Raw genomic sequence first — 18,281 nt, 5'->3', positions numbered from 1 at the left:
AAAGCATTCTCGCCTTGGGAACCAAGATCCTCAGACCCACAGGACCTAGATTTGGGGTAATAAATGTACAAATCCTTTAAGTAGTCACTGGGAATTATGGTAAACCAAGCTCCTCCTAACTGTACCTTTTTTGTTCTTTGATCCTTGTATTTAAACTGTTGAAGACATCGCATTCTCTAATGATTTTTTATTCGGCATGATGCCTCTCAGGAAGACACTCATCCTGGTAGGTGTCACCTCCAAGCTAGCCTCTCAGCTATGCCTCCACGAGGCCATTTTCCTGCTCCATCAGGCTAGCGATTTCTGGGTAGTGTGGTGTGTGATAGTGTCAGTGAATCTTACGATTGTATTTCCACGGTTATTTTCCTAAGTGGGTTCCTTGGTCCAGGGAGATGCATGAGGATTTCCTGTTGGTAGAGCAGACACTCTGCATGACCTCAGGTAGATATGGTCCTGGCTGAGGCTCTGAAGGCAGAGAAGGCAAATCCATGCCCAGAATTTGTGTCAGTTCCAATCAAGTTCAGTTACTGCCCCTTCTAGAGTGGGAGGGTCCAGTTGTTGGTTGGTTTCTTCCAGGAATGGTGGCATGTTGGGAGAATTCATTGTCAGCATTGATTCGTTTTGGAGGCAGATTGGACATTGGGCTGTGGGCACAGCTACATCGGTCTTAGTGAGAGCCTATGCTGTTGGGCCTGTTCAATGCCCCAATCCCTGCCACTAATGCTACTCCATCAATGACCCCACTGTGCCGGCCCTGGGAAGCTTGAAAACAGACTAGGCAACTCCACCTGGCCAGGTTGTTCTGTCTGTGGGTGGACTAATGCCTCCTCTGGTAAATGCCCTTCAGTGGCTGTTGTCATGCAAAATTAAGACCTTCCCATTTCACCCCCAGTCTCCTAAGTTCACCCACATGCCTCTTCCTCAGACCTCCTTTTCCCTGGATATTCCAGTTAAACCATTCATCTCCTTGTCCCTGCCTGACTAGCTAAGCTCTTCGCTTTGCCCATGGGCCCACATATTTTCTTACCTCAGCCACTTTTCTCTCCACACAAAGTGGAGAACCATCTGCACCTGAGCCCTGCCCTGTAACTCTGCCCATTGGGAAGATTTCTTTTCTCTGCTCCTCTCAGACCACCCTTAAGTTGTGACCTGCTGACCATCTTCACACTGCACTCAGATGCTGAGGTGACCCATGTATGAACTAACTCTTCCTTTTCTTTTCTTCATAGCTGTTATCCAGAAGCCTGCACATGCCCTGCATGTGGTAGTTGAGGGTGAGGTTATCCCACCACTGTGGTGGATGTCACAGGTCTGGGCTGCCTGTTCATGTGGCTTGCTTGTTCCCATTAGACTTGTTTCAGCCAAATCTTGGACCTTCCATCTCATGATGGATTGTTTCTGGTCCTGCTTGACATTATGACTTGGTGGGTCTAATAGAATCCAGTTCATGATGGTCAGCTCTGACATCATGGTCAGGGATTTTGTTTCTACTAGGGCTGTTTTTCTAGCAGTGCATAATGCTCTGCTGCACATGACATGGCCTTGCTCTGGTCCCCTGTGGGTCTGCATTTTGATTTGTCTGTTAGACTTTCCCATGAATTCCCTTGGCATCTTTTCTGTGCACAGATACCTCTAAACAAACCATTGGTTTTACCAGGTTGTATAGTCCAAGCAACAGGGCTTCCCACACTGCAGCCTGGACTTGCTATGCAGCCAAAACTGGCCTTGTTTCTCAATGTGTGATTCAGAGCAGTAGTCCCAAGTGTGGAATATGCTATCTCCAAAACCTAAAATAGCCCATATGATATTATGCTTCCTTCCCAGTGGTGGGAAGTGTGAGATGCAATAATTTGTCCTTTGTTATAAGGGGGCATATGCCAGAATGCCCCAGACCACTGAGCCCCTAAGCACTTCACTGATACGGTGTGCCCCGAATCTTCGTTCGACTTATCTTCCATCTCTCAAACACAGATGTCTTGTCAAAGCCTCCAAAATACTTGCCACCTCCTGCTTCTCTGTTCTCCTTAGCATGGTATCATCAACAAAATTTACAATGGGATGGTCTGTGGGTTATCCAGATTCTCCGGGTGCCTTCAAACTACATCCTGACAAAGGATAGCAGTTAGCACGGCCTTCAGCAAGATCACAGCTCTGCATGATCTCATCATTAGAATGCTAACTACTCTTGGTTCTGCTTCCTGATAGAGATGGAAAAGAACACATTTACCATGTCAGGGACTGCAAAACATGCATTTGAGTCTATGTTAATCCACTAAAGCAAAGATCTCATATTTTGGCATAGCAGCTGCAGTTGGGATCAGTACTTGTTTGACTTGATGGTAGTCCACTCTCGGCCCCCAGGATCAGTATTGTAGGGTCCACACTGGTTAATTAAATGGAAAAAAAATGATAGGGACCATCAGCCATGCATCCTATAAGTTTAAGGGTGGTACAGCTTGAATCTCCCTTATCTGAAATGCTTGGGACATAGAAGTGTATTGGATTTTGGATTTTTCAGAATTTGGAATATTTGCATATACATAATGAGATATCTTGGGAATGGGACCCAAGTCTACACATGAAATTCATTTCTGTTTTATATACATGTTTTACACGTGGGCTGAAGTTAATTCCATACAATATTTTTTAAAATTTTGTGCATGAAACAAAGTTTTGAATGCACCTGTCACATGAGGTCAGGTGTGGAATTTTCCATGTGTGACATCATGTCAATGCCCCCAAAATTCAAATTTTGGAGCATTTTGGATCTTTGGATTTGAGATACCCAACCTGTACTAATGTTTGCCATTCCATCTAGAATATAATGTTTAAATCTACTATCTGGTAACAGAATGGGAGAAGTTTTAGAGGATTTCATTTGTGGGTCTCACTTTATTAGCTCCTACCGCACTAGCCAGGAAGCCAATATGTATCTGCACCAATTATACATGCAGAGACCAGTAGTACACCAATGAGAAAGATTTGTGAAGCCAGGACACCCCCTGGGACAGGTTTTCATTTGCGATCTGCCCCCATATTCTCCCACTCTATCAAAGGGCCATGATGAAGCTTCGGTCCGTAGGTATCAACTCGGACAATAAGTGCAATAGTCCTTGAATGCTTGTGCAGTCTTTTTTCCCCAGGGTAATTGTTCTCCAAGTAAATGATCATAGGTACTTAAGAAAAGAGACTAGGGAGACCTTCACCATTGGGAACTTCCTTGAAGCGACGTGGCTCTTCTCTTTCAATCACTGGGTTCTGAGTTTAAGAACTGCTTCAGGCCCAGAGACAAAAAGCCAAGGAGCATCGATTTTCATTGGGATGGGTTTCCTGGCCTATGGAAGGTATCTATCCTAGAATGTCCACTTCTCTGAATCTTTTGATCCCTTCTTTATCCTTTGCAATGGCAGTTCTGGAATCACTGAGTATTGTGGGCCATTGTTTTTCTAGGTTTTCAAATGCCAATCTAGCATGGGAGTTGGCTTGCCATCAACTGTCCCTTATCCAAGTTGATATTCCATACTTTTGATCCAGCACCTTCAGGATCCAGCCTGTCTGTACACCTCTAGCTGCTGCCACACATATAAGCTAGATCCTGCAGCTCTTTTTGGCCCGTGCACCCTTTCTACTCTTAGAAAGCCAGATGCTGTGGTGTGTTGATGTTGTTTATTGTTCGGGGGCAAGGAGGGGAGATGGAAGCATGTATTCATCATCTCCAGTGTGATGCAGGGAGAAGGGGGCTAATTGTATGGCTCAGAGGATCCAAAGCACTCTTAGGATTTTATATTTCTTAGTGTGTCAACCAAAAGGTCCAGATTCTGTCACCATATGCAGTAGGCATTGGAAGTTTAACGTGCTCCAGTTTGAACTCCCAATCTCCAACCCTTGCAAATCCTGCTTCTGCAAATCCTACCCATCTCTGAAATGGTAACTACATGATTCCAGTTCTTAAGAGAAAAACCTTGTAGGCATCCTTGACCCTTTACTCTCTTTTACATCCATCATTTAATCTCTCATAATTCTATTTGCTTTCTCTTGCAAATGTATTGAGATCTCACCAGTTCTCACCACCACTGCTAGTACAGCCACAATCCAAATCACTCACATCTCTTATCTGGTTTATTGCCATAACCCCTGACCGTGCTCCTTGTTTCTAACCTTCTATCTACAACTGTTCTTAACATGGAAGCCAGAATAGTCCTCCTAAAATACAAATCAGCCCTTGTCACTCTATCAAAACACTACAACGTATTCAAATCTCACTAAGAGTCAAAGTTCCTAAAATGGTCTGTAGTTCTCAGCATAATCTGAATCCATTATTTCTCTGACCTCATCTCTTATTATTCCTCCTCCCTCACTGTGCCTGAGCCTTCGTGTTTGCCTTCAAATGTGACTTGCACAGTGCTGTCTCAGGGCCTTTGCACCTGCTGTTTCTGCTGCCTGCAATCCTGTGCCCCACTGTTTCTGCATTTTCTCCCTTATCTAACCTCCTTCAGATCTTTACTAAAATTCAATCTTCTTAATGTGGCTTTTTCTGACCACATGATCTCAAACTCTGATCCTTTGCTAGCATATATTCCTATTTCCCTTCTCTGCTGTATTTTTTTCCAAAGCAAACATCTTCAAACATATTATGTATTTTACTCAATTTAATGATTTTCTATCTCCTTTCTCCATAATAAAACTCTAGGAAGAGAGACACTTTTTCAATTTTATTCAATGCTATATCCTTAAAACTTAGGACATTGATAAATAAATGTTTATTTAGCACTTATTATGTATTTATTGAATAAGTGGATATTTCCAAAGTAATATAAGCTGGAAATATAGTACTGTCCATATACATTGATTTTGCTGAATAATTGTTGAGTTTTGTTTTAACTAGAAGTAGGCAAAAGTAATTAAAAATCAATTGCATTAATTAATAATCATTATTTTAAGTATAGATTGCATTTGTTTTAGAAATGTGGTACAGAAATGCAAATTAACTCAGACATGGTTCTTTAAGTGATTTATGTATTGGGTAATTAGGCCAAATGTACACACAGATACCATTGAGAACATCTGCAAGACAAACTCTCAACCAAAAAGCAAAAAGGATCACCTCTCTTTAATCACAGCTCATCTTAGATTTAGTAAATGAAAAATGCCTGTCCTTTCCTAGGTCAAAGAAAATTTTCCCCATCAGTATCTCAAAAAAGTGATCTATTATCCTTTAAGAAAAAGTTGAGGACTGTAATTCTAAACCAAATAAAGTTCAACAATTGGCCTCTACAAAGTAAGACTGTTAATTTGGAAAGCTTTTTATATTCTTCCATCATTGGCTGTGTTCACTCACTGGAGCAAGTCTGCTCATTAAATCATTGAATAGTACGATATGGATAGTTTTAAGGACAGTATTAAATAATTGTAGGTACGATTTAGGTCCAGACTGCCTGAGTTCAAATCTGGGCTCTTTCATTAATGGCTGTTTTATATTTGACAAATCAACCTCTCTGAGCTTTAGAGATATAATAGTATCAACCTCAGGATATTATTACAAGAATCCAGTGGGCTGATACATGTAAATAATTTAGAGCACTCCCTGGCATATTGCAAGTACTCACTAAATTTTACCTGTTATCATTGGCTCCACTGGGTTTAGAACCTACAATTAAAGTCAGGACTTTTGACTTTAGTCTATAAATACTTTTGGTAATCAAAGAAATTTGCAGCTCACATTGGCTGAACATTATACCAGGCTGCAAATGGACCTGCTAAGACTCTTTTTTTTTAAGTAAACTTATTGAAGTATAACACATATCCAAAAAATTCACAACTTATGTATGTATAGCCTTATGAGTTTTCACTAGATGGACATATCCATGAAACCACCACCAGAACAAGGAACAGGACTTTATCAGCATCCCAGCCATTTCTTTCATACCTCCCACAGCCGTGACCCTCACAAAAGTCATCATCCCTGACTCCGCCTTCATCGATTAATTGTGCTGGCTTTGGACATTACGTATGCACTTTCATTGCCTAGATTCTTTGACTCAACCATATGTGTATGGGATTCATCAGTGTTATTTGTAGCAACAGTTGCCTTTTCCTCATGGCTAGCATATTCAGGGGCATGAGTATTCTACCATCTTTTATTCATTCTGCAGTCAAAGGACTATGCAATGTTTCTAGTTTGGGAGAGACTACTGCTTTGAATATTATTGAACATACCTTTTTGTGCATATATGGACATGGCTCTTTCAGGTGTGCACTTAGGAATGGAATTTCTGGGCCATGGGTAGACATGTATTCGCCTTTAGTAGATACTGCTGAGCAGTTTCCAAAGCAGCCATACCGATTTACCTGTGCTAGCAGTGTATGAGCGTTCCAGTTGCCTGAGATCCTCACCGACATTTGGGGTTTGTCGGTCTTTTCATTTTAGCCATCCCAGTTGGCATGAGCAGTACCTAAGTGTAAGTGTTGCATTTCCCTGGAGACGAAAGAATCTGAGCACGTTTGCATTTGTGTATCAGCCAAAAGTTCTTTTGTGAAATGACTGCCCGTGTACTTTGCCTAGGTTTAAAATTGGCAGTCTGTCTTTTCTTATTTATTTGGAAGAATTCTTTATATATTCTGTATAGAAGTTATTTTTTGATGTAGTACTGCAAATACCTTCTCCAACTCTTTGGCTTGCTTCTTCTCTCTTAATGGTCTTTGAAAAACCATATAGCATGACATACATACAGAAGAGTGTGCATATCAAGGAGCGGGATCATGGCTCTTCACAACCTCACACTGCTTGTGTAAATGGATGGAGAAATGGAATGTTAATAGGAGGCTCCCCTTACTGGTTGGCAACTTCTGATAAATTAAAGTTTTTCATTTTAATGTGCTCTGATTTGTCAGTGTTTTCCTTTAAATTAGTGTTGTTTGTAAACTGCTCGAGAAAATTTTGCCTACCCCAAGGTCGTGAAGACATTATCTCACATTTTGAAGATAATATCTCACATTTTCTTTTAGAAGTTTTATTATTTTACAGTGAAAATTCACCATTCTTCTGGAGTTTATTGTATACACTGTGAGGTACAAGTAGAGGGATCTATTTTTCAGATAGATATCCAATTAATTGAGCACTGTTCACTGAAGAAAAAACCCTTTGCCCAATGATGCCTTTGTCATCAATTGACCGTATATGTGTGGGTCTATTTCTGGACCCAATAAATGGAACATCTATGCTGTTCCATTAGTCTGTTTTTTTTTAATATTTGCACCAATAATACCTCATCTCAGCTACTACAGTTTTATGATAAGTTTTGACATTCAACATTGTAAGGCTTCCAACTTTGTTGTTCTTTTCCAACATTGTCTTTGCTCTTCTTGGTTCTTTCCATTTCCACAGAAATTGTAGAATTAACTTGTAAACTTCTAAGAAATATCCTCTGGAGGTATTGGTAGGAATTGCATTGAATCTAATAGATAAATAAGGGGAGAGTTTAAATTGCTATACTGAATCTTTTCATCCATGAACACTTTGCATCTCTCTATTTATTTAGGCCTTCACTAGTTTTCTCACTGTTCTTTATTTTGTATAGGTTTGTACATCTGTTAGATTTATTCCTAGGTATTTCATATTTCTATGCTATTGTAAATGTTTTTTAATTTTTATTTTCTAATTGTTTGTGGCTGGTTTATAGAAGTAAAATGAATTTTTGAATAGTGAACTCACTAACTTTACTTGTTTTTAAATTGTATCTGTAGATTCCTTTGGATTTTCCTCAAACATAATCATACCTCTGCAAATAATAATAGTTTAATTTTTTCTTTTTCAATCATCATACCTTTGTTACTTTTGTTTCTTTTCTATCAATCTTCTTAGTCTTAATTCAGATTCATACTTCTTGGCCCCTTTCAATGAATCTGTGGTGTTCTGTCTAATTAGAAGAAATCAGTAGGAATACCTGCTATGAATTTTCCATGAAAATGTTGAAGCATGTAAGTGTTTTCCTTGGACTCAGAGGTTCACAATCTCTGTTTATTTTTGCATTTTATTATTTTGGGGATGTGTGCCCAGAATGTGTCTATTGCTGAACCTACATTTTAAAAATATGTTACATACCTTCTGAAAACTTCGTTGAGAATTTATTACTATAGTAGATAAGTTGAAAACTCTAGATGTGGAGGATTCACAGTTTCCTAATGTATCTTTTCTGAAACCTGAAAGGTCAACACATTTGACTTCTAAACATACTTCCAGTGCAGAATTGATCACTAGTGCTATCTAATTATGGTTTGCTTCAATGATTTTTCAAAAAAATTTTCATTCAACTATTGTATCAAAGGGAATACCATTTCAAATGAGAATTCAAGTTTCTAAGTAAAAGGTATATTTCTCAAATATATAATCAAAAATTTCAGGTAAAAAATACAGATATTTTAAATATATTTTAATACAGTCAAAACCTGAAAAGTATAGAGTTGAAAGATATTTGGTGCATTGATAAAGTCTCCTGGGGGACGCTGGATGTTTAAAGCAACAGTTTGATTGAATAGAACAATAAATGCAGGGCTGAGTGTATTTTTTCTCTTTCTTTTTCATCTACTAGAAAAATATAGATAATAGAGCTCATTTATTTCCTTAACATTTCAGAGCTCCGCAGATGGGAAAACACAACCCAGTGGAAATGATTTCTGGCAACCTTGAGAAGATATGTTAGCATTTTGTGGCATTTCTCTCAGTGACATGTAAAGCATGGCTTTCCCTCATTGCAGTGTCACAGTGAAGTGTCACAATAAAGCCAAAATAGTGTGCCCTCAGGGAAAACTAGGAAAAGGGACCATTTTCCATGCACACACAAAGAGTAATATTTATTATAAAGCCTTTCATTTCAGCTCCAAATGCTCCCTGGGCGGTGGGTATTTTCCAGTGGAGAAATGCACAGAATGTGAGATTTCAAGCAAATGTTATGTGTAAATCTAATACAATTTATGTAAATATAAATAATATGTTAAAAAGTAGAATGCATTTATGGACATACATGCATTGCGTAAATCTCTGTAGCGTGCCAGGGAGAAAGCTTGTGATGCTGCATTAGCCAGTGTTGATGGAGTCCAGAGAGCCCAGAGCTGGGAGCCAAGACAATTCCATCTTTACCTATTTTTGTCACTACTAGCACAGATGTTATCTCTTTTATCCACAAAACCTGTGATATAGAAGTTATTATTTCCATTTGGTAGATGAAGAATTTGATATTCCAAAAATTTAACTATCTGTTGCAGATTACACAGCTAGTATTACTTAAGTGATTTCACATACTCTTATTATCAAATACAATAGTTTATTATAAGCTAAACTTTTAGTTCTGATAAAAACCTTACATATCCTCTTCATCCTACACTCACACAGTTATTATTTGGACCCAAATGTTGAATTTTATTTTTATAGTCATCAACTGCCATCTCATTAGGTTCATTCTCCTGCCCCAGGCTATGGACATTTTGAGAGTGTCTTAGTTTATTATTTTGCAAGGTGTTTCTCATTGCTGCAACTCAGTATCTTCTTCAGGCTGAATGACTGTTGTGTATATCCTCACTCAAATCAGTGGGCAAGGTCCTGTGGCAGGCATCTTTCTTCTAGTTAGAGAGGTTGCTGTTTCATCCAGGTTCTACTCTAACCAATTGTCAAATGCATACAGAAATTACCCACATCTATGTCCTGATGTAGTAAAATGGAGGAGAGGGCATGAGCTTTGGGGTCCTATAGACTTGGATTCAAATACTGGCCCCACTATTAGCAGTTAATGTGATTCTGGGAATGTTACTTGTTTTTATAAGTAAATTTGGATGATGATATTAACAAGATACAGTTTGTAAGGATCTTAAAGGTAGTATGAGTTCAGGCCCATTCATCACCCCAGTCGTCAAAGTCAGAAATGAATTTTTTTAATGACCAATTTTTTATCAACCATCCCTGCCACCCGAGGTCTCATTGATCAATGCTTCCTGATGCCAACAAATAATCTCCTCTTTCTCCTTCTCCTTCCTCAGTTCTATTATGGAACATGCAGCATGAGAGCTCATTTTCAAGTGTGCAGTACACTATTGTTGACTCTAGGTACAGTGTTGAACAGCAGATTTCTACAGCTAATTCATCTTGCTGGACTGAAACTTTATGCCTGTTTGATTAGTAACTCTCGTTTCCCCCTCCCTCATCCCCCGGCAACCACCATCCCACTCTGATTTTACAATTTTGACTATTGTAGATACCTATAGTGTAGTCATACAGCATTTGTCTTTCATTTGTCTGGCTTATTTCACAGAGAATAATGTCCTCAAGCTTCATCTATATTGTTGCATATTACAATATTTTCTTCTCTTTAAAGAATGGAGAGTATTTCATTGTATGTATGCACCACATATCAATTTGTCAATTATTCATGGACATTTAGGTGGTTTCCACATCTTGGCTATTGGGGATAGTTGCAATGAACATAGAAATGCAATGAACATAGAAAACTGGGTGAATGTTTCTCAAAAATACAACTACCATATGATCCAGCAGCCCCACTTCTGGATATTTATGTAGAAGAATTGAAATCAGGATCCTAAAACATCTTCACTTTAATACTCTTTGTTAGCTCTTTTCCCAATACCAATGTTATGCTTAAATTACTATGATTTTTAGAATCCACTTCCTTTCCCTGCTTTAATATCTGAATTATTTAGGAGCCTCTCCCATTTGCTACAAATCTTGGCTCATGATAATGGCTTAATGATCTTAGTTTTATATTTTGCAAGGATTTTTTTGGTGGAAATTCATTTGACTCAGGACACTTTAACTATCCTCTTCATCCGACACTCACACAGTTATTATACTCTCTTCAGGAAATTCAAGAGGTTCCTATGCCCCTTTGATCTGTTTCTTCTGCCTCCCTGTTCAGCCCCTCAAAGCCAGTCTCCTTTGACAAAGAAGGCAAGCGTAAAGGTGTTTCCGCTTCTTTGTGCTGGCTCTCATTACATCATAATCTACAGTGTAGACTTGTATTTTCCTTGACAAACGAGCAGAGCAGTCCATGTTGGTCCTCACTTCCTGCCCCATCTTCTTATCATGGTGGTGTTTGCTCCCACGGTCATCTGGTTATATTCCATTTTGCTCCATATTCTGTACATGGTTTTTACATTTAGGTTCATCAGAGAAGTTTTGTGAAAGCACATTGCTTGATTTAGAAACTTCACTCTTCTTTTACCTATCAGGGTGATTTTTAATTCTATACTTTTTAATCTTCTTAAAGACATTTCCAGCCCTCTAATTATCTCTTCTTCCAGGATCTTTTTTCTTCTTTCTTAGAAGAAATGACACCTTTACCCCCGTTGGAAGTTTTTGAATCTACTCTTCTAAAGCCAAGAGTTCTTGTGTGACTATAACTGAATCATTTTCATGAATAGGCCAGCATCTTTTGCGTTGATGCTTGTAAAATAATGGTTTAAGGCCTTTCTTTATTTAGTAATATTCCTGAGGATTTAGTCATCTTTTAGAGATGGAGTAAGTCATATCTTTTTACTCTGAGTCTAAGATTCTCTTCTCTGGATCTTTTCATCTAAAGCTCCACATTTTTCTTCAAAGTACATTTAATAAATATCTCTTATAGACTCGCAGTTGGCTAAACCCTCGGATTTTCATGGATCTTGCCAAGAGAATGTTTGTCTTAACTTCACACATAGAGTGATCTGCATTAATTCTGAGTGAGCTATATGTAGGAAATCTATTTTGAAAGGGCCACCCTCAGGAACATTTCCAAATAAAACCATATGAAAACAGGAGTGAGGATAAACTGTTGTCCATTTTTGTGAAATCCAATCTTATTTCTCCTCTTTTTATTTGTTCTGTGTGCCAAGTGAGTGAGAATCAGAAGGCAGAATGCCATGTAGCATCTTTCCACTTTTTTTGTGTTTGATGACTGGAGATGGGGAGACAGGATGTTCATAGCTAGCCCCCTTGCTCTGTGCTCCTTTCTTTTAAGTGAAAGTCCAAGATATGTGACATTTCAAGTTTGAGCCACAACTGTGGCAGAGATAAGCAGTTTCAGTAGCAAACAATTATTTGAAAAACCTTGTGATTTATCCATACTGGACACATTTTTTTTGTATCTGGTGGTATATTTTTCACATTAGCTGTTTCTTAGGATTAGCAAACCAGTGCAAATCTTGTTTCATCCCTCCCTGGGTATTTAGTGTAGTGCCAAGCAAAGCACAGATTAACATATGCTTACTCAGGATTAAAGATGATTTTTTAAAAAAAATCTCTTTTGATAGGCAGTAAAATAGAATCCACACAGTTCAGTGGAGTCCACAGATGGGATGTTTTTGTTAGTGCCAGTAACCAACCCTAAACCTCTAGTCCCAAGTTTCCAAAGGCTTTAGGTTAGACTTCATGAAAGTTAAATGCCAAACAGCAGTAAATGCTAGTTTACCCTATTCTTAATTTTCCTCAGTCACTACAGTGTGGCCTATGATTGCTCCATGGCAAAGAAAAGAAGAGCTGAAGATCAGGCTTTGGGGGTTCCAGTCAACAAAAGGAAATCCCTGCTAATGAAGCCCCGACACTACAGCCCAAACGCAGACTGCCAAGAAGACCGCAGTGACAGGACAGAGGACGATGGCCCCTTGGAAACACATGATCACTCTACCGCAGGTAGCAAGGAGGAGAGCCCAAACTTTACCTGCTCCCTGGCTCCAAGGACTCTATGCTAATTCATGTAGAGTGTGTGGTTTGTATGGTTTGTATGGTTGTAAAAGTATATTCAGATTTGGAAGCAAAATCAAACATTTATTTTACTTGACATTCATTTATTGAGGACCCAGTTTTTAATCAGTAACTGTGGAGGGTCCATAAGTAAGCAACAGAGAGTCTTGCCCTATCCATTTTCAAAAGCAGACAATTGAACTATGCCTCTTTTTGAAGAAAACACAAGATACTAAGTCTTAGAGTTGAAGAGTACTTTTTCTTCCTAATAGGAAGGATTTCCTGAAAGAATCCTTTAAATTCAAGCGCATATTTAAACTTTAAGACACCTTTGCAATGATCGCATTATATATAATGTTCATTAGTGATTATGATATATATATGTATATATTACAGTTAAAATTTTTTTTAATTTTTTTATCAACATGTATTGTTTTTACTCCGAAATATAACTGGTAATAACAACAAGAACCAATGCAAGTGGTCTGTGGCCTTAACATTTTTAATATTTTTGAATAAATGCTTATAGCAATCAAGTATAGAAGCAACCTCAAGTTGGCAGACTAGAGTCTTCTTCAGAAGGAGACTGAAGGAAAGTGATGTATTATAGAAAAGATATCACTGTGCCCATTATTTCAAAAATAAGTTATTTAAGTTTCCCTTTAGGTGCACATTTTAGTTAATTGATTCGCTTCTTCACTTACTCATCAAACACCTTTTGTGTGCTAAGTGAAATGTAGTTACTGTTTCAAAACTTTAGGATTTCTATTTCCCCATTGAATGTTACTCACATTAGTTCCTGGTAGTCACATGCCTCTAGGAGTTGGAATATCACTGATCACTTTGTGCATAAGGCAAAGCTGAGGGACATGCAAAAACTCTCAAAAATTATAGAAAACAATTAAGATCTAAAATTTGACTTAGTAGAAAATGAAACTAGGTGTATATTCTACTAAACATAATTTTGTTTCTGAAAGTGAATTTTAAAGGAATCAAAATATACTAAATAATTTGTTACTTAAAAATAAGTAGTAATTATGCAAACAAAAGGCAATGAGATTCTTATGTAATAAATTTTTATGGCATATAGAATTATAGTTAGCAATAAGAATTAATAGAAAAGATTTAAGGGCATACTTATGAGTGAGCACAAATCTCAGTTCAGAATCATCCTAGATCCAGTAATATTGGCTTGAAAGTAGAGTTTGCAATTATATGGTTAAAACAAAGTTGTATTCTGATTTGAAGGTATTTAAGTAAATTCTTTGGCTTTTCTGTATTTAGCATGTTATTTAAAGCCTCATAGCTCATCTGTAAATTATAGTCACCCTTGACTTTTTTTTGTTTCCTTGAACTGATCAATTTTATTTGTTTTGTTGTTGTTGTTGTTGTTGTTTTGGTGTTTTGTTTTGTTTTTTTTTTTTGACGGAGTCTCACTTTGTCGCCCAGGCTGGAGTGCAATGGTGGGATCTCAGCTCACTGCAACCTCCGCCTCCCAGGTTCAAGCAATTCTCCTGCCTCAGCCTCCTGAGTAGCTGGGATTACAGCCACACTCAGCTAATTTTTGTATTTTTGGTAGAGACAGGGTTTCACTATGTTGGCTAAGCTGGTCTCAAACTCCTGACCTGAAGTGATCGCCTGCCTCAGCCTCCCAAAGTGCTGGGATTACAGGTGTGAGCCACCGTGCCGGGCTTAGTTTTATTTGTTGATTCACGAAAATTTGCAGGTTGAATCTAGTATTAGGGAAAGTCTTTGAATCATTTGTGGTTAGACTTGCAGTATAATCCATCTAGCTAACATTAATTAGCCAAGTGTTTAAGAAAATGTATGTGCTTTTGCATCAGCACATTCTTGTAAGTGTTGTGAAGACAGACTATATCTGGCTTGCTGACTTGTCACCTTCTATTGTAGTTTGTTAACCACTGTACATGTTTAATATTAACCAAGTGAATATATTGTCCAGATGTCCTCCAGTTAAACACACAGTTACAAGCATTGATGGACATCTATTTGCAGGTTCACAAAAACAGGTTAACTATTTTTATATTTCATATTAGAACTACTACTAATAATAATGAATATGCTAAAATTACAGCAGTGATGACCATTGTTTTTGAGTTCTTAATATATTCCAGACACGTAAATGATATCGATTAGTCCGCATAATGCCACGAGTGTGTGTGATTATGGGCACAGTTTTACAGATGAAATCACTGGGGACCAAAGAGATTTGACGCTGAAAGTAATGGATCTTATAGGTGTTAGAAAGAAGATAATTAGGAAACAACTGGAAGGACAAGCAAAATAATTATTTCCCAGCTAACTATGCTCTGTAATTCAGTTGTCCTCACGCACTGACTACCTTCAGAATGCAGAATGGTCAAAGTTCCTACAATGTCAAATCATGAAGTCACAGTTTCCAGTAATGGCAGGCCCCATGCCTGGTCAAAAGAACAAAGATTCTAAGTTGCCTTCAGCCCTCTGAAGTTACCCCCCACCCCCCTAGGAGGAAAGAGAGCTGAGTTAGTGCCCAAGTCAGCATAGGGCTTTTCATCTAGCTGCTCATATACTCTGGTTACCCCGGGGTATTTACCTGGCCAGGTGTGTGCCCAATTATATCATCTGCAGCTGGGAAGCTCAGATGATGAGAGAAGGGATAGTGCTCAGGAAGAGACTGAGGTCAGGAGCTTGAATGCTAAAGTTTTATTCCACTTTATGGCACAGACTTCAGCCATATCCTCAAACTGCTGTCTTTCAAAAAGATACAGGTTGCCGTTAAGGGGATAGAAGAGAACGTGGACAAACCATGCAGTTACCTCTTCCTTCCTGAGGAGACGAGCTTGCAAAGTACTACCAGAAGGGAGGAAGAGTGATAAGCATAGGCTTTCCTGACACAGGCAGGGAGAATGAGAGTCTCCGGAAGGAAGATTAACCAAGCCCAGGTGTGGGGTCCCCAGCAGCATAACCACAAGCTCATGGGGAAATATGTCACAGTCATAGAAGTTCTAGGGGCTGGGAGGACACTTTTAACACATATTATCTTTCAACTAATAGCAAATAAGGGATAAACCACTCTGCTTTTGGAACTTTGAAAGATGAATTCATTTTTCATTTCAGCAAAATGTACATATTCAAGAGGCCTGGAAAACCAATTTACCCATAAAAGTAACCTAGCTAGTTACAGAAACAGAACTAAAATCCAATTATAATAATATCCAGTGTTACTAAAGGAGACAAACTCAAAATATGTTGTGACTTTCAGAGGATGTTTTAAAGTTGTATCGTTGCAGAACAGCCAACATCTATGCCAGGATTCATTAGTATGTATCTGTAGGATTACCAGAAAACTCCGAGTAGAGGTCTTGGTTTAAAGTAAATAAACAACTGTGAACTTGTATGTATCAGGCAGAAACATTTACTTTTTACTCTAGAAAAGCATCCCAGCTCCAGCCCCTCCTCCCTCCCCACACTGTGAATGCGCTCAGGATGAAGAAAGGCCTGGACCAGTGAACAGTCTGCTCACTGGCTGTAACCCTCTGGTTATGCCCTCCTAAGAGCTGACCCTAGAACTTTTCTGACCTATTAGAGTTTTGTTGTTAAGAAAGTTGAGGTTGGATCACTTTTAGTTTTTGTTTGGTCATGTTGTTTATTTTATTTATAATTGAACATCATCGTTCTTCTCATTGAAAGTTACCTGACAATTGGCCGGGTGTGGTGGCTCATGCCTGTAACCCAGCACTTTGGGAGGCCGAGGCGGGCAGATCACGAGGTCAGGAGTTTGAGACCAGCCTGACCAACATGCTGAAACCCCGTCTCTACTAAAAATACAAAAAAAAATTAGCCAGGTGTGGTGGCGCTTGCCTGTAATCCCAGCTACTCAGGATGCTGAGGCAAGAGAATCACTTGTACCTGGGAGGCAGAGGTTGCAGTGAGCAGAGATTGAGCCACTGCACTCCAGCCTGGGCGACAGAGGGAGACTCCGTCTCAAAAAAAAAAAAAAGTTAGCTGACAATTGCATTCTAGTATCTTCATATGAATTCACTCTCAAAAATATCCGAACTTGGGAAAATAATGAGCTACTAGTGTTCTTAGCTGTTTCTCCTAAGGGTCGCTGTGGTTCCAAAACACCAACCAGGACATATGGCCTTCCATGGCTGTGGGACCTGGAGTAGTATGTTTCAGAGGGCAGAGCATGGAGTGGGAGCCACGTAGCCCTGGTCCTGTGTCTCAGTCTTGCACTGGCTGGCCATGTGGTCTCGAGCAAGCCCGGCCCGCTGTAGAATTGTAGTTTCCCTTCTGTGAACTGGAGTAGAAAATGCCTTTCTTGTGCTTATTGTGACAATTAAATGAAATAAACAGCTGAACACCATGCCAGGAACATAACAGTTTGTTGTCCTAGGAGGGATCCTTGAACTATCCATCCAGTCATCAGATCATTGGATCTTCCTTGTTTTGAAGATGAGGACCCAGTCTCAGGCAACCAAGGGCCTGTCCAAGGTCACATAGCAGGTAGTGCCAGGCCAGCCACATCACCTCATACCCCTAGAGGTTTCTTCCTCCACATCGCACATCGTGCACTCACTCACAGTTTCCAAAGGCAGTTGGTGAACATGGCATAGTGTGCTGGGAGTGGGGATGAACTGAGTTGAGCCTTCTCAATAGTGGGACTCTGCCTGTCCTTGGGGGTCAATGTTAGTAATTATCCTAGGTAAAAAAATAAGCCCATCTTATTTATGATAAAGGTTGCATAGAATCCCTGCCATGACTACCTTCTAAAATAGTAGCTGGGGCAGGGGCAAGAGAGCCACCCTTGACTCGATACCTATTGGGTATTCCCATGTGGCCTCCACAGGGTGCACAGGGTGATAACTATTGTCCTCAATGTGCCAACGGTGGTGCCAAGCTCAGGCAGGTGACACAGCCCCACCGAGCTTGCAAGAGAGGGCGTCAGGATCAGAACTCAAGCCTAGGTCCACCTGATGCTAACAACAGGGCTTTTTAGGTTGGTTCAGTGGCAGAGGCACAAAATAAACCACCAGGCCCCCAGAGAAAATAAACACACAGCCTGAGAAAACGAAGGCAACCCATTGCAAAGCTGGGAGAAACAAGCACCCCATCACAGATCTCTCAGCTTCCAAAGCAAACCCAACTTTTTTTCTTATGACTCCAGTGAAAGCCTGGGAGGGGGGTGGAATATGGAAAGTTGGTTTGCAGATTTGCAGAACATCCCTAGAAACCAGCGTGTGCTGTGCAGGCACCTCTGTCGGTGGGGATCCTCTTTTTCTGAGGAATAATTAATAAATATTTTCTTTTAGCATATAACAAACAGTTGAACCAAACAATTATGTAAACTGGAAATGACCCAAAATGCGAGCAGTTGGCAGCAGCACAGTGAAATGCATTGTCGTGCACATGTGCATTTTTGTCACTCCCGCCTCTCTGGTGATCTGCACTTAATAGGAATATTTTAAACTATGTAGCTAAGCAACAGAGGTAATTGTTGCTTTCTAGAGCTTTTGTTAGCACTCTAACACAGCCCAAATATGCATAATTAGGT

At 39.4% G+C, this 18,281-nt stretch overlaps 1 protein-coding gene across 3 annotated transcripts in view; it reads left to right on the top strand.

The window, feature by feature from the left end:
• ST18 (ST18 C2H2C-type zinc finger transcription factor) overlaps window positions 1-18,281 on the top strand; it is a 304,120-nt gene that overhangs the window by 221,685 nt on the left and 64,154 nt on the right. For all 3 annotated transcript variants that reach the window (XM_063668773.1, XM_063668772.1, XM_054499078.2), the window contains one exon: window positions 12,474-12,673. In XM_063668773.1, the coding sequence (XP_063524843.1) occupies window positions 12,474-12,673 (200 nt within the window). The remainder of the gene's footprint in view (window positions 1-12,473; window positions 12,674-18,281) is intronic.

The sequence above is a fragment of the Pongo pygmaeus genome, chromosome 7 (assembly GCF_028885625.2).
Source record: "Pongo pygmaeus isolate AG05252 chromosome 7, NHGRI_mPonPyg2-v2.0_pri, whole genome shotgun sequence".
In the NCBI taxonomy this organism is placed as follows: domain Eukaryota; kingdom Metazoa; phylum Chordata; class Mammalia; order Primates; family Hominidae; genus Pongo; species Pongo pygmaeus.
Note: the sequence above shows the minus strand (reverse complement) of the source record. Positions and strands in the feature narration are given on the sequence as shown.